Source organism: Pongo abelii, chromosome 1, assembly GCF_028885655.2.
Source record: "Pongo abelii isolate AG06213 chromosome 1, NHGRI_mPonAbe1-v2.0_pri, whole genome shotgun sequence".
NCBI lineage: Eukaryota > Metazoa > Chordata > Mammalia > Primates > Hominidae > Pongo > Pongo abelii.
This window is the reverse complement of record NC_071985.2, coordinates 192,677,757-192,704,461: the sequence shown is the minus strand read 5'-3', so window position 1 is coordinate 192,704,461 and position 26,705 is coordinate 192,677,757. Positions and strand designations below refer to the sequence as shown.

At 55.2% G+C, this 26,705-nt stretch overlaps 1 protein-coding gene across 1 annotated transcript in view; it reads left to right on the top strand.

Annotated features, from left to right (window-relative positions):
• The window catches only part of KCNQ4 (potassium voltage-gated channel subfamily Q member 4), a 56,628-nt gene that overhangs the window by 23,937 nt on the left and 5,986 nt on the right, over nt 1–26,705 (top strand). Inside the window, exons 2-11 of the mRNA XM_024254861.2 lie at nt 9,378–9,468; nt 10,466–10,592; nt 10,806–10,981; nt 11,648–11,773; nt 12,175–12,285; nt 12,465–12,560; nt 14,616–14,704; nt 16,407–16,568; nt 23,370–23,590; nt 25,298–25,397. Coding sequence (XP_024110629.2) covers nt 9,378–9,468; nt 10,466–10,592; nt 10,806–10,981; nt 11,648–11,773; nt 12,175–12,285; nt 12,465–12,560; nt 14,616–14,704; nt 16,407–16,568; nt 23,370–23,590; nt 25,298–25,397 — 1,299 coding nt within the window. The remainder of the gene's footprint in view (nt 1–9,377; nt 9,469–10,465; nt 10,593–10,805; nt 10,982–11,647; nt 11,774–12,174; nt 12,286–12,464; nt 12,561–14,615; nt 14,705–16,406; nt 16,569–23,369; nt 23,591–25,297; nt 25,398–26,705) is intronic.

The following is a 26,705-nucleotide window of genomic DNA, read 5'->3' as shown; positions in this document are numbered from 1 at the left end:
AGAGTCACACGCTCCCCAGGCCAGATGAACAAATCACTTGAGCTTGGGAGTTGGAGACCAGCCTGGGAAAATAGCAAGACCTTGTCTCTACTAAAAAATCAAAAAAATTAGCCAGGTGTGGTGGTCCCGGCTACTTAGGAGGCTGAGGCAGGCAGATCTCTTGAGCCTGGGAGAGTGATGCTGCAGTGAGCTATGATTGCACCACTGCATTCCAACACGGGCAACAGAGCAAGACCCTGTCTCAAAAGAAAAGAAATCAGGGAACCTGCTGGTGGCTGGGCAGTCCCCAGACACTGGCAGGGCTCAGTCTGGGAGGGACACTGGAAAGACGAGGGAAGGAAGGAGGCTCTGGAGGAAGTGGGGGGCAAGGCCTGGATCTGTATTTACCTTGGCCTTGGTGGATAGTTGGGGATGGGGAGGGGTCCTCTTCTCACACAGGCTGCTTCCTACTGGATAATCAAGGCTTAAAAACAAACAGCAACAAAAAACCTAAATAAAACCCTGAAATGCATGTGTTGAGTGCCTGTGATGTTCTAGGTCTGAAGAGCCATCCTCGCTGCTGAGGATAATGGTCCTGTGCTCCCATGGGACCCCTCTCCAGGCGCTGTCTTTTCTCTCACCTTCCTCTCCCAGCTCCATACCTCCTCCATCTCTTCAGATCCCCCACCCCACCCTCCTGCCCACTTCTGAGAGTTGGGCCTTGCCTCTTCTTCCCAGAGCAGCCCCCAGTGAGTAGGGGCTGTCGGCCTCCTCCCTTCCCACAGCCTCCTCCCACCTACATACCTTCCTGTCCCTGTGGAAGCTGGAGGGATCCTTCCCACTCCACACCAGCTCCTCCCTGGCTCTGGATCCCAGCCTCCTATCTTCCTTGGGGACTTCATTCCATTGATCACTCGCTCTGTCTTCCCGCATCTTCAGCTTCTCCTTCTTGATCTCTTGGCTCCTTCCACTCTGGCTCTCTCATCTTAAAAGAAAAAAAGATTCCCTGTGCCCTGCATCCTTCTCCAGCTACGATCTCTGATCTCTTCTTTGCAGTCAAACATCTTCAAATAGTTAAACCTACACTTACTGTCTCTACCTCCTCACTGCCCCTCCCCTTTCTCACTTTATCTGGGCCTGTTCTGGTCTTCCTCTCCTTCTGAGAGAAGGCTGCCCTTGCCAAGGGACCCAATGACCAATGTGTCACCAAATCCAGAGGACATTTTTCACTTCTTATCTCACTTGACCTCTTGGCAGCATTTGACACTGTTGTCCACTCCCGCTTTGAAACATGTTCTTCACGTGGCCTCTCTGACACTTCTCTCTTCTGCTTTCCCTCCCAGCTCTCTGGCTATCCCTCCCAGTCAGCGTGGAGGGCCTCTGTTCCTGCTGCACCGCTGGGGCTCCATCGGGTCCTCCTCTAACTTTGCCACAAGCTCTCTGGACTGTCTCAGCTGCTCCCGTGACCTCTACCCTGATGTCCCCCAAATCTGCATTTCCAGCCGGGTCTCTCTCTTCATATCCATGGAGTGTTTGCCCAGTGCCCATAGCCCTCTCTCTCTCTGGACATGCCCACCACCCGACACCTGCTCCTCCAGTGGGGTCTCCCCCGTCCCGTGAAGGCACTCATGGCACCTTCATCCATCCAATGCCCAAACCAGAAATAGGGAAGTTGTTCTCCTTCATAGTTCCCGTTTCCAGTTAATCACCGAGCCCTACTTCCTGCAGTGTTTTCCAACCCATCCATCCTCTTCCCTGCTGCCACCACCCTGGGCCAGGCCACAGTCATCTCTCGTCTGAGCTATTGTGGAGCCTTCTTGGTGTTTCTGCTGGGTCTTATCTCCTTTGATCTATTCTGTGTACTGCCCCAAGTGGTCCTGAGATGCAAATTGGACTGTGTCATTTCCTGTCTTAGAACTCCACAATTGGCTGGGTGCGGTGGCTCACGCCTGTAATCCCAGCACTTTGGGAGGCCAAGGCAGGTGGATCACCTGAGGTCAGGAGTTCAAGACCAGCCTGGCCAACATGGTGAAACCCCATCTCTACTAAAAATACAAAACTTAGCCGGGTGTGGTGGTAGGCACCTGTAATCCCAGCTACTCGGGAGGCTGAGGCACGAGAATCTCCTGAACCCAGGAGGCGGAGGTTGCAGTGAGCCAACACCACTGCACTCCAGCCTGGGCAACAGAGTAAGACTCCGTCTCAAAAAAAAAAAAAAAAAAAAAAAAGAACTCTACAATGACTCCCCATTGCCTTTGGGATCATGTTCACAGTGCCTGAGAGTGCCACTCAAGGCCCCTGGGTCTGGCCCTCTCTGGTTTTTCCACTGCCCCCTTCACTTTAGGCCACACCATCCAGAACTGCTGGCCATTCTGGGCTTCCTCCACGGCCACATTCCCACTGCTTGCACATCCTGCTTCCTCTGCCTGGGGCACCCCCACCCCTGTGCAGTTACCTCCTCCAAGAAGTCTTCACTAATCCCTCCACTTTGGTTGTGCAGAAGGCTTCTTGGGACTCTCCCCAACCCCTTGAGTACACTGTCATGGCCTCGTCCATCCCGTCACCACTGTGTTATGTTCTGTGTTGTTAATTCCTTGGGACCTGGATTATTCATTTCTGGTTTTACAATAAACCTGGCTGAGTGTAGGTGTCTGAAGTGAATATAGCCCAGAGGGGTCAGATGACAACCTCTTTTCTGCTGTGAGATGCCCTGCCATCTCTCCTACACCCATCATATCCCCATCTTTCTGGCCTGGCCTCCCAGCAGCTGTCCTTCCAGGAACATGTTGGACATGTCGAGAGAGAGAGAGAGCCGTGGACACTGGGCAAATGCCCAGTGGGTATGAAGAGAGAGACCTGAGCTGGATCCAGGGACATCCCCAGAGAATCTGGAGCTGAGCTGATGGCCGATCCTCTCCACCCCACTGCTGGAGAGTTACCAAGCTACAGGGACCTTAACCATCATTGATTTGTCCCCGACCTTTGTGTATGTTTCTGACAGGGAAATTGAGGCCCAGAGCATTAGTAGGGCCCGGTGGTCCAGGTGGTCTTGGGCTCAGGTCCTGCTCTTATGACTTTGGACAAGTCATACCTTTCTTTTCTCATCTGAATAACAGCTTTATTGAGATATAATTCACATACTGTAAAATTCCTCCTTTTAAAGTGTTCGATTCAGAGGATTTTAGTATATTCACAGAGCTCTGCAGTCACCATAGTATAAGCCTCTGAACTGCCCTCTCCTTATCAGGGTGATTATGGTACGGTTCCATGGGGTTATTGTGAGAACTGATTAAGAACATGCATGTAGAGGGCTTGGCACAGTGCCTGGCCAATAGGAAGCCTTTGGCCAGCAGGAGCAGTTATAGTTATTACTTCAGGTCACAGCCCGAGAGCCGCCTCCCCAGCAGAACTTTCCCTCTCCTGCCCTGTGGCCGCTTCTGGACAGTGACTTGAGGAGGTATAAATGGGGAGAAGGCGGTGATTGCAGTTGTTTAAAAAGCCCTGAGCTGGCTAATAATTGATTCAGCTGCAACTGCTCCCATCAGCTAAGCCAGTGATTCTCAAAGTGTGGTCCCCATAACAGCAGCAATAGTATCACCAGGGACCTTTGTAGAAAGGCAGATTTTCCACTTCAAACTTACTGAATCAGACACTGTAGGAATAGGTCCCAGAAATCAGTATTTTAACAAGCCCTCCAGGTGACTCTGACACCCACCATAGTTTGAAAACCACAAATCTAAGCAAACCATTCACTTTTTCATCTCTAATCCTCTTGCTCCCTCCCGAACGAGTGGGATAGTCATGGGATGGGGAGACGGGGGAAATGGAGAGGAAAGGTTGCATAAGCCTTGTGATCAGCCCAGCTGGGGAGAGCCAGCCAGGCAACACCTGCCTGTCTCATTCTGCCTCCTGGGCTGGGCAGGGAGAAAGAACATGCATGGGCCACAAGTTGCAGGCAGACATGATGGGCAAAGATGTCCTAGAAAGTGGCCGCTAGTCCGGCCTGTCTGCTGGGGAGAGGGCCCAGGCCAGCCAGCACCCATGTTTCATCTATATTTGTATAGATGGAGAAACTGAGGCCCCAGAGGGGGCCAGAGAGAATCCTTAGAAAGTCTTTGTTGGATGAATGAAGCCACACCCTAGTTGTGGCAGTCATGAGACCCCAGCTAAGGGGCTCCTTCACCTTGTCTCCTCTACCCCTGACCTCCAGATAGCGATCTCTCTTCTGCTGTCCCTGTGTGAGGACCACCCCCGCTCCAGGAAGGCCAAGGCAGCTTGAGGGTCAGCCTGAGCTGGGGTTCTAGCTGCAGCTCTGCCACTGATTCACTGTGTGATCCTGAACAAGTCTATCCTTCCCTGAGCCCTATTTCCTCAGCTGGAAGATACGGATAATTACTCAGGTGCCTGGAACACAGGATCTTTTCTTTTTTTGAGATATGGAGTCTGGCTGTGTCCCCCAAGCTAGAATGCAGTGGCGAGATCACAGCTCACTGTAGCCTCAACCTCCCTGGCTCAAGCGATCCTCCCACCTCAGCCTCCCGAGTAGCTGGGACCACAGGTGCACACCCCCATGCCTGGCTAATTTTTGTTTTGATTTTTTTTGTAGAGACGGCATCTCACAATGTTGCCCAGGCTGGTCTTGATCTCCTGGACTCAAGCAATCCTCCCACCTTGGCCTCCCAAATGTTGGGATTACAGGCATGAGCCACCGCGCCTCGTCCCAGGATGTTTTCTATTAGTCCAAGTACATCCCTTCAAATGTAATGAGAGTATCAAGGGTATAGAAACGCTTAGCCAGTGGGTTAAAGCAGGGAGAAGTGAAGTTCGGGGGCTTTTTAAGCAGTGTCCGCCAAATGGAGATGATCAAGGTCAGAGACGTGCCTTTTTAGGAAAGATATGGGGCAGCCAGAGGAGTCAGGGATGGATGTGCTTTGGGGACCTCTTCAGTGGGTACAAACTGGAGGCTTTGGCTTGATAACATGGTGCTTTGATGTTTGGTTACAGTGAACTCCTGCTATTCATTTACTTAGTCTTTCAATAGTGCTGTGAAATCAGTCAAGCGATCAGTCAGAATAAGGGGCAAGAGAGTGGAGATGAGGCCATTCTTCAGAGAGGGGATGGCTGGGGAGGCCCCTCCAAAGAAGTGGCATTGGAACAGACCTGGGTGAGGCAGAGGAAACAGTAAAGCAGGTTCAAAGCCTGGAGGTGGAAATATGTTAGGTGTGTTCCAGGACTGGCAAGGAGGCCAGAATAAGTGGGGTGCAGTGAGCCAGCAGGAGAGTGCAGAAGGTCAAGTTCGGAGACGGGGGTGGAGGCACAGACCTCGCAGGGCCTTGTTGTCAGTGCCGTGGAGTTGGACTTTCCCTCTCTAAGTGGGATGGAAGTCCGATAAGAGTTTTGTGGAGAGCGATGGTTTCCAGCTGTGCATTGTGGGAAGATGACTCTGGCTGTGTTGAAGAGAGTGGTCACATTCAGGCACAGTGGAGGCAGGGAGGCCAGGTAGGTGCCAGTTGGTGGCGGCTTGGTTGGGATGGTGCGACCTGGCCTGCCCAGGGATAGATTCTGAAGGTAGAGCCAATGGAATTTGCTCAGAAGGGGATGTGCAGGGGGAGGGAAAGGAAGAATGAAGGAGCCTGAGCCCTGGGGGAGCCGTGGTGCCGTTACTGAGATGGGTAGGCTGGAGGTGAGGAGGACTTGAGGACAAATTGAGAACTGGTGTTTGGAGGTGTTGGGTTTGAGAGGCCACCAGATATCCAAGAAGAGTCATTGAGCAGGCATTTGGACACATGAGCTGGACACCCGGGAGAGGCTGCCACATCCTCACACCTGCTAAATGGCAGAGGTGACTGTGGTCAAGGGGTGGGGCAGGATCCAAAGTGGGCTTTTCCTGTTTTTTTTTTTGAGACGGAGTCTCGCTCTGTTGCCCAGGCTGGAGTGCGGTGGCGCAATCTCAGCTCACTGCAAGCTCTGCCTCCTGGGTTCATGCCATTGTCCTGCCTCAGCCTCCCTAGTAGCTGGGACTACAGGTGTCCGCCACCACGCCCAGCTAATTTCTTGTATTTTTAGTAGAGATGGGGTTTCACTATGTTAGTCAGGATGGTCTCGATCTCCTGACCTTGTGATCCGCCCACCTCGGCCTCCCAAAGTACTGGGATTACAGGCATGAGCCACTGCACCCGGCCTTTTTTGTCTTTTTTTGAGATGATGTCTCGCTCTTGTTGCCCAGACTGGAGTGCAATGGTGCCATCTTGGCTCACTGCAACCTCCACCTCCCAAGTTCGAGCGATTCTCCTCCCTCAGCCTCCTGAGTAGCTGGGATTACAGGCACCTGCCACCATGCCCGGCTAATTTTTGTATTTTTAATAGAGGCAGGGTTTCACTATGTTGGCCAGGCTGGTCTGTAACTCCTGACCTCAGGCTATCCGCCCACCTCGGCCTCCCAAAGTGCTGGGATTACAGGCATGAGCCACCGCGCCCGGCCTGCATTTTAAATTTTATATTAGTTTGTTATTACCCAAACAACCCATGTTTGTTCTAAAAAAATATATTAGGAAATACTGACTGGGCGAGTGGCTCACACTGCCAGCTCTGGGAGGCAGAGGCAGGAGGATCACTTGAGCCCAGGAGTTTGAGACCAGCCTGGGCAACATAGTTCAACTCCTTCTCTACAAAAAATTTAAAAATTAGCCAGGTGTGGTGTCATGTGCCTGTGGTCTCAGCTACTCAGGAGGTTGAGGTAGGAGGATGGCTTGAGCTCAGGAGGTCAAGGCTGCAGTGAGTCGTGATCATGCTACTGCACTCCAGCCTGGTTGACAGAGTGAGACCCTGTCTCAAAAAAAAAAAAAAAAAAAAAAAAAATAGAAAATACAGATAAGCAGAAAGCAAAAAAAAAGCCAAATCACTTAATTTTACCACCCATAGATAAGCCTTGCTGACTCTGGGTACGTGTGTAAAAACCATCTCTATTTCAAACATTGGGATCACATTGCCGTTAAGGTTTTATAATCTGCCTTTTTTTTTTTTAATTGTAAAGTGGAAATTTTATAGATGTGTAATTACTGACATGGCAAGAAAAGTGTTAATGATGGCCAGGCTCGGTGGCTCACGCCTGTAATCCCAGCACTTTGGGAGGCCGAGGCAGGTGGATCACGAGGTCAGGAGATCAAGACCATCCTGGCCAACATGGTGCAACCCCGCCTCTACTAAAAATACAAAAATTAGCTGGGCACGGTGGCATGCGCCTGTAGCCCCAGCTACTCAGGAGGCTGAGGCAGCAGAATCGCTTGAACCCGGGAGGCGGAGGTTGCAGTGAGCCGAGATCACACCACTGCACTCCAGCCTGGCAACAGGATGAGACTCCATCTCAAAAAAAAAAAGAAAAGAAAAGCAAAAGGAAAAAGAAAAGTGTTAATGAAACACTTCAGAAGAAGGCCCCAGAGTGGCCCACTGCTGCCTGAGCTTCTGAGGTCAGCTGGAAAATGGGACTGGAGGGTGTCTGTCAAGGCCAGGGTAAAGACTTATAAAGTCCTGGCTGTGGCCATTCCCCGAGGAGGGGGCTGCATGAGATAACCTCATGAAGGGCCCTTCTGCTCCCAAACCCTGCTTCAGCTGCAGTCCCGATGCAGGTACATGTGGCCGCTGCCTTTTTTGTGATTAATTATTGAACACGAGGAGCTGGTGCTCTTCTCTTCTGTTCTCCCGTGCCCTGTGTTTTTGCTGACTCAGCTCTGGTCTGGAACTGGCCGAGGAATAAGCTCTTCTCGAACTCATTCACTCATAACACTTTACCGACATCTGCCACATACCTTCTCAAACCAGGGGCATTTGCTGGGATACACTTGCCCCCCAAAACGGTCAAGAACCCCTGTCCAGGAGGTGTAAGTGAGCCAGGGCAGTGCCACGCCGTTTGCATGTCTTCCTTCCATAGCCCCCACTTCATAGATGACGAGATGGCTCAGAGAAGGCAGGTGACATTCTCAAAACCACACACACAAGCAGGACTGGGATCCAAACTCAGGTCTCTGACCTCGACCCGCTGTCCTTAAGGTCACCATGAAGCATGAATATAAATAAAGCCACATAATGACTTGGGCCACACATAGGGAGGCAAGCATCGGGAGTTGGCAGTTCTGAAGGGGGGATAGTGGGGTGTGGGAATCAGAGGCTCCGTAGGGCATGTAGCATTTGTGTTCCTGTAGGCGTGGAGGGTGAGCAGAGTGTCGCAGGCACAGACATGAGGTGTTCTGCGTAGCGTGCACCGTGCCAGCAACGGTGCAGAGGTGGGGAAACTGGGGACATCTGGGAAGGCTGGCAGGTCAGTACACAGAGATGTATTTCCAGAGAAGCCTGTTCCCTCCAGAGTCTCCTCCAGGGTGTGTGCATATTCAGCACAACCCCATCCCAAAGAGGGGTGCTCCTAGAGGCCACCTCATCCGCCTCTGCTGTGTCTGCAGCCTGTGACCTCTCACCTCGCTCTCCTTCACCCATCCACATGCCGCCAAGGCCACCAGCTCCTGTCCTCATGCCCTTGGTCCTCTTCCCATCCACTGGGAAGTTGGGAACCCTGGCTCTAATCTCAGCTCTGCCCTGGGCACACTGGGTGACAAAGGGTGAGTCCTTCCTCTTCGGGCCTGTTTCCTCGTGGTGCAATGGGGGATGAGGGAAGTATTGGATGTGCTAGGGTCTAAAGTTCCTTCCATTTCTGTACCTCTGGTTCTGGGCCACTCTGTAGTTTCACGCTGTCTGCAGGGGAGTTCCTGGCCTCGATGGCCCAGCTCCACACTGTCCAATTCCCCTCCCTACATCCTCTCCCTGCTGCATCCTTCCTTCTCTACCTGTCCTCCATGATCCTCTTTCCTTTTCTAGCTATCTTGTTACTTAATTCCACGAAGGCAGGGGCAGTTGTCCCAATTCTGCAGATGAGGCCAGGCTCCTGCCACTTTGGAGTGCATAAGAAAGAAGGTCCCTCCTTCATCCGGTGACCTTCCCTGAGCCCTGGGCTGACCTCTGGGGTACTTCTCCCAAGACATCTTAAAACCAAGCTGGGGCCAAGGCCACCACTTGTGGGTGGCTAGACCTGGAGGAACCTTGAGTCAGTCTATTTCCACTGCCAGCCCAGACAGACCTGTTACTCACAGATGAGTGACTACCTCTCTGAGCTGCAGCCTGCAGCAGGGGGCAATTGAGATAGTTGTGAGGTCGAGTAACTTGGGGCTTGAGGGCTGCTGCCTTTGGTGCCCAGCACAGAGCCGTAACTCGAGGGAATTCCGATTCTGATTTCCACATAATTTTCTGAAAATAATGTTCTCCTCTCTTGGTTCTGTAACCCCCTGCCAGGGGCACCTTGCCTGTCCTGTCCCTCCAACAATCTAACCCTCTCCTTCATGCTGCAATTGCAGATTTTTGCTGGTCTTCAGCTGCCTGGTGCTGTCTGTGCTGTCCACTATCCAGGAGCACCAGGAACTTGCCAACGAGTGTCTCCTCATCTTGGTAAGTGCTGGGAGTCCAGGACTGAGGGGGGCTGTGTGAGGTAGCACCTGTGGGCTGGGAGTCTGGGACTGAGGGGGGCTGTGTGAGGTGGCACCTCTGGGCTGGGAGTCTGGGACTGAGGGGGGCTGTGTGAGGTGGCACCTCTGGGCTGGGAGTCTGGGACTGAGGGGGGCTGTGTGAGGTGGCACCTCTGGGCTGGGAGTCTGGGACTGAGGGGGGCTGTGTGAGGTGGCACCTCTGGGCTGGGAGTCTGGGACTGAGGGGGGCTGTGTGAGGTGGCACCTCTGGGCTGGGAGTCTGGGACTGAGGGGGGCTGTGTGAGGTGGCACCTCTGGGCTGGGAGTCTGGGACTGAGGGGGGCTGTGTGAGGTGGCACCTCTGGGCTGAGGGCTGAAGGTGGAAAGAGGCTTCTCATACCGTGGCTCAGAGGGCAGCTTGCTGTGCTGTGTTCCCTCAGCTGTAGCTGCCCCTCTCTGGGCATCATCTCTACTTTATAGCAAGTGTTGGGGGAACTTCCTGCCTCTATGCAAGGGCTTATGATGGGTCCAGAATAGAAATGAGTAGGCTCCACCCCTTCTCAGGACAAAATCTGCAAACTCCACGTATGGTGGATTTTAGTTCAGTTTTTGCCTAAACACAAAACACCAAATGGAAGCCCCTCAGAGGGAGACAGCTGACAGCCAGCAACCCCTTTTGTCACCTGGTCAGAGTTAGGGAGTCTGAGACAGCTGGGACAGGGAGGGCATGTTGAGGAGCAGAAAAATCCCATCAGCTCATGGGGGCCAGAAGGGGAGGACACACTAGGGCTTTTAGTCTTCTTGCAGGAGGCGGAGGGGGCCACCTGCCCTCCGGAATCGTCAAGTCCAGGAAACTCCAGGAGAGGGGTCTGAGGAGGCCCTGGTCCCCCTAACCCAGGGACTCTTGGCTGGGTCCGCGCTGTGATCTGGGCCCCAGTTCTGGAGAGTGAGGACCAGAACTCAGGCCCCTGGTCTCACAGGAATTCGTGATGATCGTGGTTTTCGGCCTGGAGTACATCGTCCGGGTCTGGTCCGCCGGATGCTGCTGCCGCTACCGAGGATGGCAGGGTCGCTTCCGCTTTGCCAGAAAGCCCTTCTGTGTCATCGGTAATGAGGCGCGCCCCGCCCGACCTGACCCCTGACCCCAGGAGCCAGGGTGACGCCTTTACCCCAATCCTGACTCTGACCCTGGAGACCCGCACAGATTCAACGGACCCTCCCCCTCCCTCCCCAGTCCCCTGCCACACCCCCAGAAGTCCCCGCCTCCGGGTCCGTGCGCGGGGTAGGCTGGCTGTGATCTCGCCGCCCCCGCCCCTGCAGACTTCATCGTGTTCGTGGCCTCGGTGGCCGTCATCGCCGCGGGTACCCAGGGCAACATCTTCGCCACGTCCGCGCTGCGCAGCATGCGCTTCCTGCAGATCCTGCGCATGGTGCGCATGGACCGCCGCGGCGGCACCTGGAAGCTACTGGGCTCAGTGGTCTACGCGCATAGCAAGGTGAGGCCTGCGGGCCGCGCGCGGAGACCCGAGGGCGTGTCTGGGGCACGACCAGAGCGGGCAGGGCGGAGAGGGCGAGGCCAGAGGGGCTGTCTCCGTGCAGGGAAGGGGTGGGGCCTGCGGGGGTTGGAGCCCGAGCAGGAGGCGAGGTCTAAGCGGGTGGGGCGAAGTGGAGGCCGAATTAGGTAGGGGCGGGCCTAGGAGTCCGGACCAGATCTGGGGGCGGGGCCGGAGAGGCGGGGCTTGAGGGTTTCCCCTGGGTGCTTCTGGGTTTGAAGGGACCACTCGTACCACAAAGTGGGCAGCTGAGGTGGGACCTGAGGGTGGGGCTGGAGCGGGGCTAGGGTGGGCCCCAGGTGGAAGCCTGAAAGTGGGACTTGGGGGGCGGGGCAAGGTGGGCTGGGTGCTGGAGTCCTGAGCCTGGAACCTGGAGACTCAAGGCAGGCGGGGTGGGGGTGGGGGTGGGAATGGGGGTCGGGGTAGGGGGAGTGCTGGCGGTTTCGCGAAGGCCGGGGCAGGGTCGCCCTGATGGGAGGAGCTGAGAAAGAAAAGTGAGCCTGGGACTCCGGGAGATGGGGGACCTTTATCCGCTTCCCGTGTGGAAGCTCCCCACATCTCCCAGGCAGGCACAGCGCTCCTCACCGCGCCCCTCCACCTGCCCCGCAGGAGCTGATCACCGCCTGGTACATCGGGTTCCTGGTGCTCATCTTCGCCTCCTTCCTGGTCTACCTGGCCGAGAAGGACGCCAACTCCGACTTCTCCTCCTACGCCGACTCGCTCTGGTGGGGGACGGTGCGTGAGGGTCTTTGTAGGGCTGCCCTTCTCCCTGGGACCCTCCCTGGGAACTTCCCGAGGTCTGCCCATCGTGACTCCTGACTCAGGGTTGAGCGGGCCTGTCCCTGCCCTCTCACTAGAGCTGGGACCCCCCGAGACCAGCCCCAATGCTAACCCCCCAACCTGCTCTGGTGGACCTGCCTCTGTCCCCAGCTAGCCCCCCACATCAAGCCCTTGTGACTATACCCCTTTCCCCTGACCAGCCCAGGAGAGGGAGAATCCATCTATGACCCTAACCAGCCCCCGTGGGTGACCACGGTCCCCTTCCCTCATGATCAGGCTCCTACCTGCCTGTACCCCCAACAAGCCGTAGGTGGCCCCCGTGACCAGTCCTGCCAGTAACCTGTTTGTGTCTCCAGATTACATTGACAACCATTGGCTATGGTGACAAGACACCACACACATGGCTGGGCAGGGTCCTGGCTGCTGGCTTCGCCTTACTGGGCATCTCTTTCTTTGCCCTGCCTGCCGTGAGTTGCCTCCTGCTCAGTTGGTGGGGGAGGCTGAGGGTGGGACCAGCTCACCCCTGTCACAGATTTGCCTGGGGAGCCTGGGGTACCTCAGAGGGGCAACGATGGGGACAACCTTGCAGCCTCTTACTGCCCCACCACTGCCAGCGCATTCCCCCAACCATGCCCTATCCCTCTAGGGCATCCTAGGCTCCGGCTTCGCCCTGAAGGTCCAGGAGCAGCACCGGCAGAAGCACTTCGAGAAGCGGAGGATGCCGGCAGCCAACCTCATCCAGGTACAAGATGCCCAGGAAGAAGCCCTAGGAGCAGGGCTGTGTGACTGCACTGGTGTGTCAACCCTGTGTGCTGACCCATGTCCCCAGCCCAACTGTGACACCACTTTGAAGCTCAAAGGGGCTATGTGACTTTCCTGGGGCCACATGCCAAGTCACACACAAAGCCACGATGCTCACTGACAGTGCCAGAAACTTCCCCCTGCACCAAATGCCTGGTGTAGGGCTAGCCAGAGCTGCCCTATTGCCCAACTCCAGCCCAGCTTCACAGGGCCTGGGGAGGGGCGGAGCCCAGACAGGAGCCGGGAGGCTTCTGGTGGAGACCCACTGCTGCCCCCATCAGCTGTGCAGCAGTAAGCCCGCCCCACTCCCAGCACCTTCATTCATTCATTCATTCCACAAGCACTCACACAAATGAAGAGAAGATGGTGCAGAAAGGGCTTTTAGGAACCTCAACATTTAGCAGGTGGGTGGGCCGGCAAAGTTGAGCTGGGCAAGGAGACAGAGAAGGAACAGCCAGAGGGGTGGGTAGGAAGCCAGGAGTGTGTGGTCTCAGTTTCCCTCTGTGCCATGGCATGTTGTGACTGTGTGTGGGCTGAGGCCAGGGCTCTGATTTTCTGTGACCCTGGGACTAGGCCTTGGCTTTTTCTAGTCAGGGGTGTGTGTAAGGGAACTCCTTGCAGGAAATGCTTCAGGGAATACTGGCCCAGTCCACCTCTGCCTGCTCCCCAGCCTGTCACCCTCTGAGCTCCAAACCCAAGCCTCACTCAGCTTCTCCTTATCTCTCCTCCCCAGGGCAGAACCCTCCTCCCTGTCGCTGTTATCTCCAGCCACCAGCTCAGCCTTTTCTTCTTAGCGTCCCTTGGGGCACAATGGCCACTGTCCCCTGGGAGCTGGCCTTCTGAGGGGCATTGTAGGGGCAGGCGGCTGGCACTGTCCATGCCAAGAGACAGCTGGTATTGTGGTGCCCATAATTAATGAGACAGCTCTGGCAGCTGCTCCCCAGCCCATGCCAGGGGCCTAGGCAAGCAGGAAGTAAAAATATTCCTGTCTTAGGAGGGTGCCTGGCTGGTGAGGTCAGCGGTGGCAGCCCCTTAAGGACGAGAGGCATCCAAAGAAGGGAGGCATCCAGGGCTCAGCTCTGCCTTGTCCTGCCTAGCAGCCTCCATGCCTCCCTGCTCTCACTGATGGCCACACTCACAGTCCCTCCCTGGCTCTTTCTACGTGGAGGGAGAGGGATAGTCTTTCCTCCTGTCTGACTTTCATCCCTCCTGCTGCAGAGGAAGCTCGGCAAGTCCATGGATGCTGAGGGGTTGGTAGGTAATGCTTTTCCTCCCCTCTCAGTCCTTAGTATTCCCATGGGCAGTGACAGGCAGCTGGGAAAGATGGAGTGGCATTGCTAGTAATAATAATGACATTCTGCAAACATTTGCGAAGCACCCACATGTGCCAGACACTATATTTGCACTGAGGATGCAGCGGTAACCAAGACACAGCTTGCAGTCTAGGGGGAGAGAAAGATATCAGTCAAATACACAATGAATAGGTATTTATCAAATGTGATAAGGGGAATAACAGGAGTGTTTAACAGAGGAACCTGGCATGAAGTGCCTACTATATGCCAGGCACTGAGCTTGGCATTTAATATACAACTGTTCATTTAATCCTCACAACACCCTGGTAGGCAAGTAGTATTACATGCGTTTTACAGGTGAAGAAACTGAGGTTCTGAAGCTTTACTTAATTTGTCCTCACTAATAAGGGGCAGAGCTGGGATTGGAAACCCATGTCTGCCTGACAACAAAACTTCAGCTCTTAACTTCTATGCTCTGTGGCCCCTGGCTCTGACATTGATCTGCTTTGTCCCCTCGGGGAAGTCGTTTCTCCCTAGGCCTTACTTTCTTGGCTGCCCCTGTCAGTGGCTGTGGAATTGGAACTGGCCTCTGGCTCTGGGTAACCCATAACTGGACCAAGGACTGGGTTCTTTCAGGGGAGAGGGCTGGTGGGGACTGAGAGGCCTCACTGATGCCACATCCCCCACGTCCCCCATACCACCAGGCTGCATGGCGCCTGTACTCCACCGATATGAGCCGGGCCTACCTGACAGCCACCTGGTACTACTATGACAGTATCCTCCCATCCTTCAGGTAGGTTCTGCTGGGGGTGGGGGTGGGTGGGGGGCTGGCAGCAATGCCCTTTGAGGACAAGTGGCTGAGACTCAACCCTGGAGGGTGGAAAGGGGGTGATGGCTCCCAGGGGAGCACCTTGGGCTGGCTCTGCAGATCCTATGTAATTCAGAGCCTGGAATGTCCTTTATTCCACTCTGCTATGCACAGGGAAGAGGTGGACACTGGACACAGGGCATTGGTGAAGCCCTGCCCCATGGCTGAACCCCGGCCCTGGAGTGCTGGCAGTGTGCATGCTCACCCATAGGTGATGCCACCTAGGGCAGTGATACAGCCAGCTCGTCTCCCCTCAGTCCCAAGTGGGGGACAGAGTTAGTGGATATTGCAGCTGGTTGGAGAAAGTGTGGGATGGGCAGAAACATGTGTTCCAGACTTAGGTGCGTGCTCCCACCCTGAACCCCCATGTAGGAATATGTGCCCACTTTTACTGGGCCACTCAGCAGCCTCAGGGCCCAGAAGTGGGTCTGCCCCACTGGCCCGGGCCAGGCTAAGACTGCATGGGGGTGGCACCACGCGAGGGATTATTAATAGCATCACAAAGGTGCGTGTGGCCAGGTGCCTGGCTAGGCCATCAGGCAGGAATGAAAACCATGGAGCCCAGCTCAGTCCCACAGGCAGGTGGGCATCAAGCATGCGGCTGGGCCAGGATGCTGTTCTCAGCGCTTCTGCGGGTGCCTTTTTTGCCTCATTAGTTCTCCAGGAGCAGCTGTTGCGCAATTCCACTCGTCCCTGTACCTGGCTTCCCCATCCCTGCGCCCTCCCAGCCCTAGGGGCTTCCCAGGGGAGAAGCAGGAGAGAAGGGGCTGGGAAGAGGGGCTCCCAGCATCACACTGGTGCCCCCACATCTCTCCACCCGGCAGAGGCAAGCTCCTACCTCAGAGTGGGAAGGTGACTAGATTAGAAGAGGCCTTTTGTTCAAGGCCGGGCATTCGAGAATGGGGCAGGGCTGATTTGTAAGAAATACGATGTGTATGAGGAAAGATCTGGGGCTGGGGGTGGTGGGATGGTTGAGGACCTCTGCCCAGAGGAACAGAGCCTAGTCTGGAGATTCTGGATCCACTGGGCATCTGCTCCCTGGACCTCAGTTTGCTCATCCATACAATGGGAAGGCAGGCAGGAGAGAGGGAAGATACCCTCCTTGGCTCATGGCAGCAGGAAATGGCCTGGAGAGTTAGGAAGAAGCCACGGTCCCGAATCTAGTCTTCAAAAACCCAGTGGCAGGAGTGAGTGCTGGAGGAAAAGGAAGCTGGGCTAGCCACCCTGTCACAGCGCCCTCCTCAGCCTCCATCTCCCCTTAAAATCCAGAGTCAGATCTGGAGGGAAAGGATGTCAGGGCCACTGCTGGCCTCTGAGCAGGCACGGCATGTTCAGGCAGTCAGCTTGATGGGCTGAGAGTAAGCTCCTTGCATGGCTGCCCTTGAGCTGTGCCAGCCTTCACATCCATGCCTGACATCCCTGGGGATTTCTTGGGAACTGGGGGTAGAAAGGGAGTGGGGAAGGCCAGTCTCCCACTGTCCACCCTGTCCTATTCTGGCCGGGCTGTCAGTGAACATCTCTAGAGCGGCAGGACCTGGCAAGATCTGAGCTCAGGAGCTCTGTGCCCACTGGGTGAGGGGGGTGGTGCCATGGCCCTGCCTGCCGCTGATGGCGCCCTCTCCTGCAGAGAGCTGGCCCTCTTGTTTGAGCACGTGCAACGGGCCCGCAATGGGGGCCTACGGCCCCTGGAGGTGCGGCGGGCGCCGGTACCCGACGGAGCACCCTCCCGTTACCCGCCCGTTGCCACCTGCCACCGGCCGGGCAGCACCTCCTTCTGCCCTGGGGAAAGGTAGGGGCCCCGTGGGGCTGCCACCTCCTCTTGCTTCTCCTCCTCTTCTTCCATTCTCTGTCCTCATCCTCTCTCAGACCTGCCTTCAGCCACTTCGTGGGTGTCTGGGCCTGTTTGGGGGACTCCTAGGCCATCAGAGGGCCAGACAGGTACAGACTGGGGGCCTCTCTGGAGGGGTCAGGCTGGACTCACCTTTTTGTCCTGTGGGGCTCTGAGGGTCTGAGTGGGAGAGATGTCCATGCCATCCTTTCCCATCATCTCCTCCGTTCATGGCATTGTCCTCTTTCTTTCTCTGTTCCCACGTACCCCTTACTCTTCCATCCCTGCACCCCCATCCCTCCTGGGAAGCTGGACAGAGGAGGAGGCCACTGGCCACAGGTGCTTACGGCTCAGGTAATCGTGGGCACCATCCTGGGGTGTGAGGGCAGGGAACCCCCTCCCCTGGCATGTTGCTGTAGGAGGGACTTAGTACTGAACTCGCCTCTCGGGAACGAGATGCCAGCTGGAAAGAGAGCTCTGTGATTAAGACCTCTGTAGGACCTGCGTAAACTCAGCCAGTGACTAATGTTCCTTTCTTGTGCAGCCCTTGTCTGAAACTTTGCTAATCCCAGAGGGTCCTCTTGGGGTTCTTTTTCCTTCCTTACTGAGGTACACTTTGGCACTCCCAGCCATCTCTTTTCCCTTGAACTGTCTCTCCTGAAGCTTTTTACAAAATCTTGAAAGAAGAACAAAGAACAAACAATGCTTACCCCCACATAAACGTTCCTAAAGAAGAATTTCAGGCATGTTTGGATAAGGGAAGCCCGTCCACTCACAGCATGGGAAAGTGGCTGCTCTTGTAGAGGTTTAGCTTTGAGGTCAGGGGTTAAATCCCCCTCATTCATTTTCCCCCGTCCTTTACCCATCTCTTTGTTTTGTCTCATCTTCACACATCACCCCGAACCAGCCAAATGGACATCTGGCCTTTGAGCTTCAGTGTCATTCTGAGCCCCAGGCCCAGAACAAAGAATAGGAGAAGAGGCGAGCCGCCCAGTGATCAGCAGGGGAGGCGTGATGGAAGCTTGCCTCTGCCACTCGATGCTGTGTGTCTTGGAGGAAGTCTTCAGTCATTCTGAACCTGTGTGTCCTGGCGGAAAATCGGCAGTGTTTAGGCTGATTGGGGCTCTGGGTGCTCTAGAGTTTCTGGGCTGAAAAGGCCTAGGGAGGAGTTGTGGTGCAGAGGATGCAGGGAGCAGCCTCCCTTCCCTGTTCTCAGTGAGGGCACTTCTGGGCCAGGGGCTGAACAGGAAGTGGGTGAAAAGGGAGAGTCCCTCCAGGCCTGGGGCTGGAGGGAGGGGAAGTGTGACTGCCAGGCCAGGCTGAGAGCTCCCTGGGAGAGTAGGGCCCCTCTCAGATTCTCTGCTCGAAGGTCCCTCATTGTTACCTTCATCCCTACCAAACATAGTTTCCAGGCAGAAACTCAAGAGTTTTTGTATCCCAGCAATCCTGTCCAGGACCTGAGCCGGAGCTCTCTGTGCTTCCAGTTCACTCTGGTCTCATCTTGACTGAATAGGAAGGCAAGGGGAATGGACATTAGCCTGGGGCCTATTACCTGTACACTCCCCACGGCTCCTTTGGTCCCTGACACCCCCACCAGGGCCCAGGAACAGATTACTGCTAAGGGCTTGGCTATCACTAACTCCCAGTCTCGTATCTATCTGCCTGGGAGGGGACTTGGGGAGTGTCTGGGACACAGGGTGATGGTAGTAGAGTGGCCCTTTCTCCCAGGGACCCCAGGGGGCCGAGCTATGGTTTGTAGACCAGTCACCAGGCTCAGGCCCGATGGCCATATCGTTAATCGTGGCTGTCTAGACCACCAGCCAGGACAGCCTCCCTCCACCAAAAACACACACACATATACACACTCGGTTGGCCACACCTCTGGTGGTGCTTGGGGATGGACCTGGGCCAAGCGTGCTCACAGGAAGTGGTGCTAAAGGAGCAGGATTTCCTGGGGGATGGCATGGCCAGGGCCAGCATCTCTCCTCTTCAGGCTTTTGCAATGAGTTTATCAAACCATGGTCTCCAGACCTCCTGCATCAGCATCCCATGGGGTGTTTGTTCAAAATGCAGATACCTGGACCTGTCTCCAAGCCCACAGGATCAGAATCTCTGGAGAAGAGACACAGCCTTCTGCATATGTAACATGCTCCCCAGGGGATCCCTATGCAAAGTGTGAGAACATCTACGTTCTGGTGATGGGGCTGGAGGATGATTTAGGTGGGGGTCCTTCTTTCCCACCAGCTACCGGAGGCCGGCCCCATCCTGGCAGCTCCCCACACTCTGCCCACAGCCCCTTTCCCACTAACCTCTGTTCGTGTCTTGTTCTCAACCTTCCAGCCAGATGTTTAATAATAAACGGAGTTTCTTTCGGATCCACGCCAGCTGGAGACCGAGGTACCCCCTCGCCTGCTCCTCCTGTCCCCACTCCTCCTTGCCCCACCCAATTTGGGGGCTGAAGAGGGGACAGGATGGGCCAAGGACAAGGTGCATGTGCCTGCCGCCTGCTGTCTGCCTTGGGTCCCCGGTGAACTCCTCGCCTTTCTGGGATGCCTCTGCTAGGTCTGGGGCATGGGCCCAGGGTGCCAGGAGGGGCACGTGCAGGAGCCTTAAGGATGTGTGCTGGCTCTGCTGCTGATGCCCTCTGTGATCTTGGCCAAATTGCTTCCCTTCTTGGACCTCAGTTTTCCGTCTGTGGAATGGGCAGATTGAACTAGAGGACCTCTGAGGGTCCTTCTCACTCTGACTTTTGTCAGGCCTTGGGCTTAGCTTTCTGTCTCCCCGCTACCCACCTGGGGACCTAGCAGATGCCTGAAGGAGCTGGGTTTGGCACCTTTGCCAACTCCAGGACCCCAGCTCTTTTAGCGGCATTTCCACCGCATTCCTTGGTACCTGCCCTGTGCCAGGCCTTGCTCTGTGCACTAGGGACACGGTGATGAATAAAACATCGTCCTCGGAGAGTTGCAAAGAGTAATTGCAGCTCAGTGTGATGAGTGCAACAAAGGGAGGAAGCACAGGGGCTGTGGAGCCCGGGTCAGGCACACAACCCAGAGGAAGCCCTAAAAGCAGTGGGTTTCAGGGAGGGCATTCCAGGTCAGCGAAGCAGCACGGACCCAAGCAAGGAGGCAAGAGGGAGCACAGCATGGGGAAAAATGCTGGCAGCCCAGTTTGGCCCCCCTGAGACTGGACATCAGAGCTAAGGTTAGGGGCAGAGCTGGGTCATGCAGAACCCAAAAGCCCAGTGTGAGCTTCACCCTGTTGGCATGCTTGGCAGCCTGAGCTCATGGAGTCCTGGGTTTCCAAAGGTGCCTCTGGGGCCCTGTGGGCTGGGGTCCCGGAGCTAGGAGATGAGTGGCAGGGCTCCTGGCTGCCCATGTGTGCTTCTGCTGAGAGGTGTTTTTTCTAGAAACGTGGGTTCTGGACCACAATCTAGCTACTACCCACTGTTCCTGTGTCCTTGGGCAAATCACCTGACCCCTTTGCACCTCAGTTTCCTCAGATGTAAAATGCAGATGTAAATAGGGTCTGCTTCCATTAAAACTGGACCTGGCTCCAATAAATGTTGGCCGTATTTGATTTGGTATGTTCAGCAGTTAAGATCTTATTTACCTAAAAAAAAAAAAAATAGCTTAGAAACCATGGCTGTGGGCAATGGTTTGAACTGAAGCATTGAGCTAAGGAGTCTTTGGGTCAGGCCCGCCATTTTGCAAGCCTCCTTTGGCTGTGGAGGGTGTGGACAGGAAGGACACAGCCATGGCAGAGGCCAGTGGCGTGGCTGTTTCCATAGTCCCTGAAGAGGGGCTGTATGTGGCTTCAGAAGTGGTAGGCTGCCTCTGTTCCCCCAGTGGCCCTGGGAGGGCAGATCATGAGGCCCTAAAGAAAGTCCTTGTGGAAGTGAGTTCGAGGGGTTGGGTCCAGCAGGGCAGCCTGGGCAGAGTTCGGCCTCCCCAGCAGGGCAGCCACAGTCCAGCCCACCCCATCTTTCTCCCAGGCACCAACAGATCGTTAGCCAGAGTTTCTTGACCTTGGTATCATTGACATTAGATAATTCTTTGCGGTTGGTGACTATCACATACATGGTAAGATGTGGAACAGCACCCTTGGCCTCTACCTACTAGATGTCTACCTACTAGACATTGCCACATGTTCCCTGAGTGGGGGAACTTGCTCCAGTTGAGAACCACTGCTCTACACCCTATCCTGATTGCCTGACCCGGAAAAAGAACATAAACTCTGAAGTCAGAGAAAGCTGGGTTCCAGTTCTTGCTCCATCTCATGGGAGCTCTGTGACCTTGGCCAAGTCATCTCACCTCTTTCCGTGTATATAAAATAGGGTTGGTAAAGACAGCCCACCACACACAGTGGCTGAGCGAACTGAAAGAGCTAAGGCAGCCTGATGGGACCCTGCATGTTCTGGGAGCCTGGAAGGGGAAAGAGCTTTTTGGTGCCCACTGTGTGCCAGGTTTTCTTCCACCTTCTTTTAGCTTTCAGACTTAGAGGAGCTGATATGAGCCATTTTCTGGGCCCTGCCCAAGGAACTGGAATCCAGGCCCACTCCTGGGAAAACAGTGCCTTCTTGCATTAAAAAGGAGCTCAGGGCCTCTGGCTGGCTGGAAACTTACAGAACCCCACAAACCAGACTGGAAGCTTCCTTAACCATCACAGAATCAGAGCTGGAAAGGGACCTTTCAAGGCCTCTAGTGCAAGCCCTCGAACTCCTTCCTCCATAAGTCCTGCTGAGTGCAAGCTCGGCCTTGCTTGCATTACTTCTTGTGACAGGGAGGTCGCCCTCTTCTCCAGAACGCCATTGGAGCCTTATGTGGTGGGCGCAGTGATGTGGAGTTCCAGGCCCTTGGCCAAAGTGTCGGGGCCTTCTCCACCCTCCTCTCTTCCTCTCCCCCTTGGAGGAGTGGAGGACAGGAGAAGGGGTTGCACGGACTGGGCAGGGTGGAGGGTGCTTGCCAGCATGAGGGAGCCCGCAGGAATGGCTCTGCAGAGGAAAGTTTGGGAGAGCCAACCTCAAACTTTGATTGGAATCTTTGGGATGTGTCGATGGAGTCCTGGGCCAGTGGAGAGCATGCTGGATAGTGGAAACTGTCCCTGTCCTTCTGATATCCTCAGGGCCCCCATCCTTGACCTATTAACCTCTCCCCTCTGGGCAGAGGCCCCCACCCCTAAGGATGGCCCTACATCCCGGCCACCTTCCCGAAGGTGCCCCTGGTTTCGAGGTCTCCCCCACTTCAGCACCTTGGCTCGCTCCCCTCCACCCCATGCCCTGGGCATGGGAGACCCCAGTTCCCACCCAATACCGAAACCAGAATCTCTTCTCTGCTCAACCCTTGATCTGAAAGCCTCTGAGAGTAGGTGACACAGTGTCCTCTCCCAACTCCTGCCCCACTTCAGGTATCCTCTAAGGCTGGCTGGTACTCTCTTGATCGGGGGCCCCAGACATTTGGGGTGGGTCCCCCGAACCTGTCGGAATCTGTAGTGGCAAACCACAGCAGGGGAGGCAGCAATGACGTCACAGGGCATGGGATAGAGGACGTTTGCATAGGTCCTACCCAAACAGCCATAACATTGTCCTTGAACCTCTTGGACACAGAGTTACTCTACCAGATCATGGTTAACCAGGGCTTGTCCTGGGGAATGAGGCCTCTGCTAACTTGTCTTCCTCCAACGTTTGGGGAACGTGGTGGGGAGTTGGGTGCGGGAAGGGAAGTCTGAGTGCATGTCTAGACATGCACATACGTGTTCACATGCACAAAGACTGTGTAAATGCTGTTGAACCGGGAGCTCAGTACGCAGTATGGGGGATAGATCTTTAGCGGGGATCCAAGACCACACAGGCAGGATGTCAATCAAGGTGGGCTGAACTTAGGTAGAAGAGACCACAGAAGAACATGTTATCAAATAGAGACCCTCACTGGGAGGGCAGGCACCAGGCATGGCCTGGGCATACACGTGGGCCCAGCAGCTAGACCCATGGGGCTGAGGCCCTCAGTAGGCCATCACACTGCACACCTCCAGGGCACCATTGCATGGAAGTCTGTGTGATGGAGTCCTTATTTTGCAGTGCACTGCCTGCACAGCTGTACGAGGCCCTAAAACCCTAACCTGACCAGTGTGGGATCAGATAGCCGCAGCAGTGGGGAGTGGAGGAAAATATGAATTGACACATGTAAACACATGCCAACATATGTATACACACCAGTACCTGTACACCCACGCTCGCACATGTGTGTGCACAAGGTGTGTGTGTGTGTGCACACCCTCGACTCCACACAGCCTGCCCCTGTGTACAGTGAGGACTGGAGGCCTGCCTCCGTATTCATGGCCAGGTGAGCTTCCGACCCTCAGCAGCCTGTCTGTGCCCAAAGGGGTCGCCGCCCCCAACCTCTGCCCACTCACCTGGGCCAGGCCCAGCTCCCGCATCCTCCTGTCTGTGTCTCTGACTTCTTTTTTGGATTTCTCCCACTCCTTCCACTCTGACATCTGTCTCCTGTGCGCCCCTTATCTGTCCGGGTGATGAGGGGTGGGATGTGGGTGGTGGGGAGAGGATCTGCTTCGACTGACCCCGAATCAGCCTCCTGTAGGAGTGAGGGCCTCCCTTACCACATCCTTGTCCCATCCCAAGAAGTCTCCGCTTGGCAGGGAATCAAGACCTAATAGCCACCCCCAAGTCCTAAGTCAGCTTTGTCCCCATTCACCCCCACCCCCAGCTCTGGCTAATTTGGCTCTCTCCCAACCTGCCTGCCCTGCCAGCAGCCGGATGGGCATCAAAGACCGCATCCGCATGGGCAGCTCCCAGCGGCGGACGGGTCCTTCCAGGCAGCATCTGGCGCCTCCAACAATGCTCACCTCCCCGAGCAGCGAGCAGGTGGGTGAGGCCACCAGCCCCACCAAGGTGCAGAAGAGCTGGAGCTTCAATGACCGTACACGCTTCCGGGCATCTCTGAGACTCAAACCCCGCACCTCTGCTGAGGGTAAGCCCCCGGGGGGCTGAGACTGATGGAGGGCCGGCTGAGGTTGGCAGGGCAGGGACAGTCTGGGCTGGGAGCAGAAAGATCTGGCTCGCGTCTCAGCTCTGGAACTGATGGACCGTCTTTGGGCTCTGGTCTTCTCATCTGTAAAATGGGCATTATAATATTTGCTCTGCTATAAAATGGACATCAGACTGTTTGGGAATCACGTGGAGGGTGGCATTTCATAGTGGTTAGCAGCATAGGCTTTGGAGCCAGGCTGCCTGGATTTGAATCCTGGCTTTGTCACTTATCTTAGGCGAGTGACCTAATTTCTCTGGGCCTCATTCTCCTCATTCATAAAATGGGAACAATAATAGCATCCACTTCCTAGGATTATTGTGAAGATTAAATGAGATAATCCATGGAAGGTGAATAGAAGACTTTTGGGAATACAGTAGGTGCTCAACAAATAGCTAAACACAAACGTACTTTGGAAGCGGCAGGAATGCATCCTTGATGAGCCCTGACTGTGCACTGCCCAACACTGTCTTATCTCATTTACTTCTCCTAGTGACCCTGGAAAGTAGGTTCTGTTTTTGTCCCCACTTTACAGACGTGGGCACTGAGATCTCTCAGCTTGTGAGTGGCAGAGGTGCTCTCCTCAAGCAGGTCTATTCAGCTCCAAAGCCCACGCCCTCTGCCTACCCCTCTTCACCAGCCCAGGCTGCAGATATGAGACCATGGACCTGCTGATGTCACTTTTTTGAGTTTTGGCTCTGCTGGAGACTTCCACTGCGATTTAGGCAGGAGACGGCCCCTTTCTGTGCCTCAGTGTCCTCTTCAGGAAAATGAGAGGGTTGGGCCAAGCCCCCTGGAAGACTTCTCCCAGCTTTGATATACTTTAGGCCCCTGGGTGGGGAGAGGTGGGGTGAGTGCACAAGGATGGGGGATGGGGACAGCTCCCCCTTTGGCCTTGGAGGGAGGGGACCCAGCCATGCTGTTTCTGCCTGTGCTGTGTCAGCCCTCAAGATGCTGCTGGCTGACACCTCAGAGTTTACAGAACCCCATAGACCAGTCTTTGAGAGGTGCTGCCCATAGAAGCCTGGGCACAGCTGGTGCCCAGGACCTCCCTTCCCTGTCCTGGAAGCTGTCCGGGCTCTTGCCGCTGCTCCTGTGGGGCAAGGACAGCATCACCTCTCTGTGCAACACAGGGCACTAGCCTCAGAGAAGCTTCTCTCATTCAGGGAAGAATGGCTTGTTTTAAGGGCCTTCCCTAGTAGCAGAGCCGGGCCTGGGAGTCAGCCACTTGGGTGTCCTTCCATCTTAGCTGAAGGAGAAGACTGTGTGCATGATTACATGCAGTGCCATCAAACCCCTTATCTCTGGGGCTCACTGTTCTGCAAGGTGGACCAGTGGGCCTTCCTCCAGGGCTTTGTGCAACAAACTTGCCCTGGACTAGACCAGCTGTGCCCTAAAGCAGCTCCCACCTAGCCACCAGGCAGGCGTTTACCCTGACTGGTCACTGGGGCAGATGGGCATGCAACACACTGGGGCTTTCCACCCTGGGGAGGGCAGTGAGACACAGGAGCCACCAGGAAGGTTCTGGGCCCTTTCTGGGCCTCTGTCTTCCTATTGGACACTCTATTGTTGGTTTGGCATACAAGGGTCGGATGGGAGGTTGGGAGTGGCCCCTTCTGTTGGCCATTTGCCCCATCCCTGCCTTTTCAGATGCCCCCTCAGAGGAAGCAGCAGAGGAGAAGAGCTACCAGTGTGAGCTCACGGTGGACGACGTCATGCCTGCTGTGAAGACAGTCATCCGCTCCATCAGGTAAGACTGAGGCCTGAGGCGAGCACTCACCTCCGTGGGCCACCCACTGCTGCTCCCCATCTGGGTGGGCAGATCACTTGCGGTCAGGAGTTTGAGACCAGCCTGGCCAACATGGTGAAACCCCGTCTCTACTAAAAATACAAAAAATTAGCCGGACATGGTGGCGGACGCCTGTAATCGCAGCTACTTGGGAGGCTGAGGCAGGAGAATCACTTGAACCCGGGAGGGGGCGGTTGCATTAAGCCAAGATAGTGCCATTGCACTCCAGCCTGAGCAACAAGAGTGAAACTGTATAAAAAAAAATGTATTTTTTTATGGTGGGTCTTGGTCAAAAAAGTTTGAAAGCCCCTGCTCTACTGGCTGTCTCCTTGTCTCAAAAATTAAGCAGGGACCAGGGTCTCCTGAGCCCTTGGGCCACGGCCTAGGCATGGATCTGGCCTCCAAGCTCCTTGGCGTGCTGTCCTGGCCTAGTCTCCATCTCTAGCCTGCAGCTCTAGCTCCAGAAACCCCCTCAACCTCCAAGTTTTCTGGGCTCCACACTTTCTTCCCTGGCTGATACACCTGCCCACAAGCCTCTTTTCTTTGTATTCCTTTTAAAATTAGAGTCAGGCTGTGCGTGGTGGCTCATGCCTGTAATCCCAACACCTTGGGAGGCTGAGGCAAGAGAATCACTTGAGGCCAGAAGTTCAAGACCAGCCTGGGCAGCATAGTGAGACCTTGTCTTTGCAAAAAAAAAAAAAAAAAATTAAAAAATTAGCCAGGCATGTTGGTGTGCCCCTGTAGTTCCAGCTACTTGGGAGGCTAAGGTGGAAGGATGGCTTGAGTGCAGGGAGTTTGAGGCTGTAGTGAGCCGTGATTGAGCTACTGCACTCCAGCCTGGGTGACAGAGTGACACCTTGTCTCTAAATAGATAAATATATAAAATCAGAGTCAGCTGGACTTGTCCCCACTACCCCTCAGAGTCTGAGGCCTCTGCTCACCCCCTTTTCACCCATCCATTCTCTCCCCTCCATGTGCCCAGTGTCGAGGAATAGTACCTGACCTGCCACCTGACCCAAGCCAGCTCTCCTTGGCACCCCACTGACCTCTCAGCCAGCATGCCCCAAACCTACTCCTCTTCGTGGGTTAGTTCCCATTTCAGGCAGTGGCACCACCATCCACTCGGTCACCCAAGCCATGGGAGTCATCCTGGACTCAGACCAGGGAGACTTTCAGCCCCACCTCCTGAACTGCTCCAAGCTCTTCTATATCTCCTCCCCCATCCCCTAAAGCTAGTTTCCCTGCCCACGCCTCTGCCCCTCCAGGGTA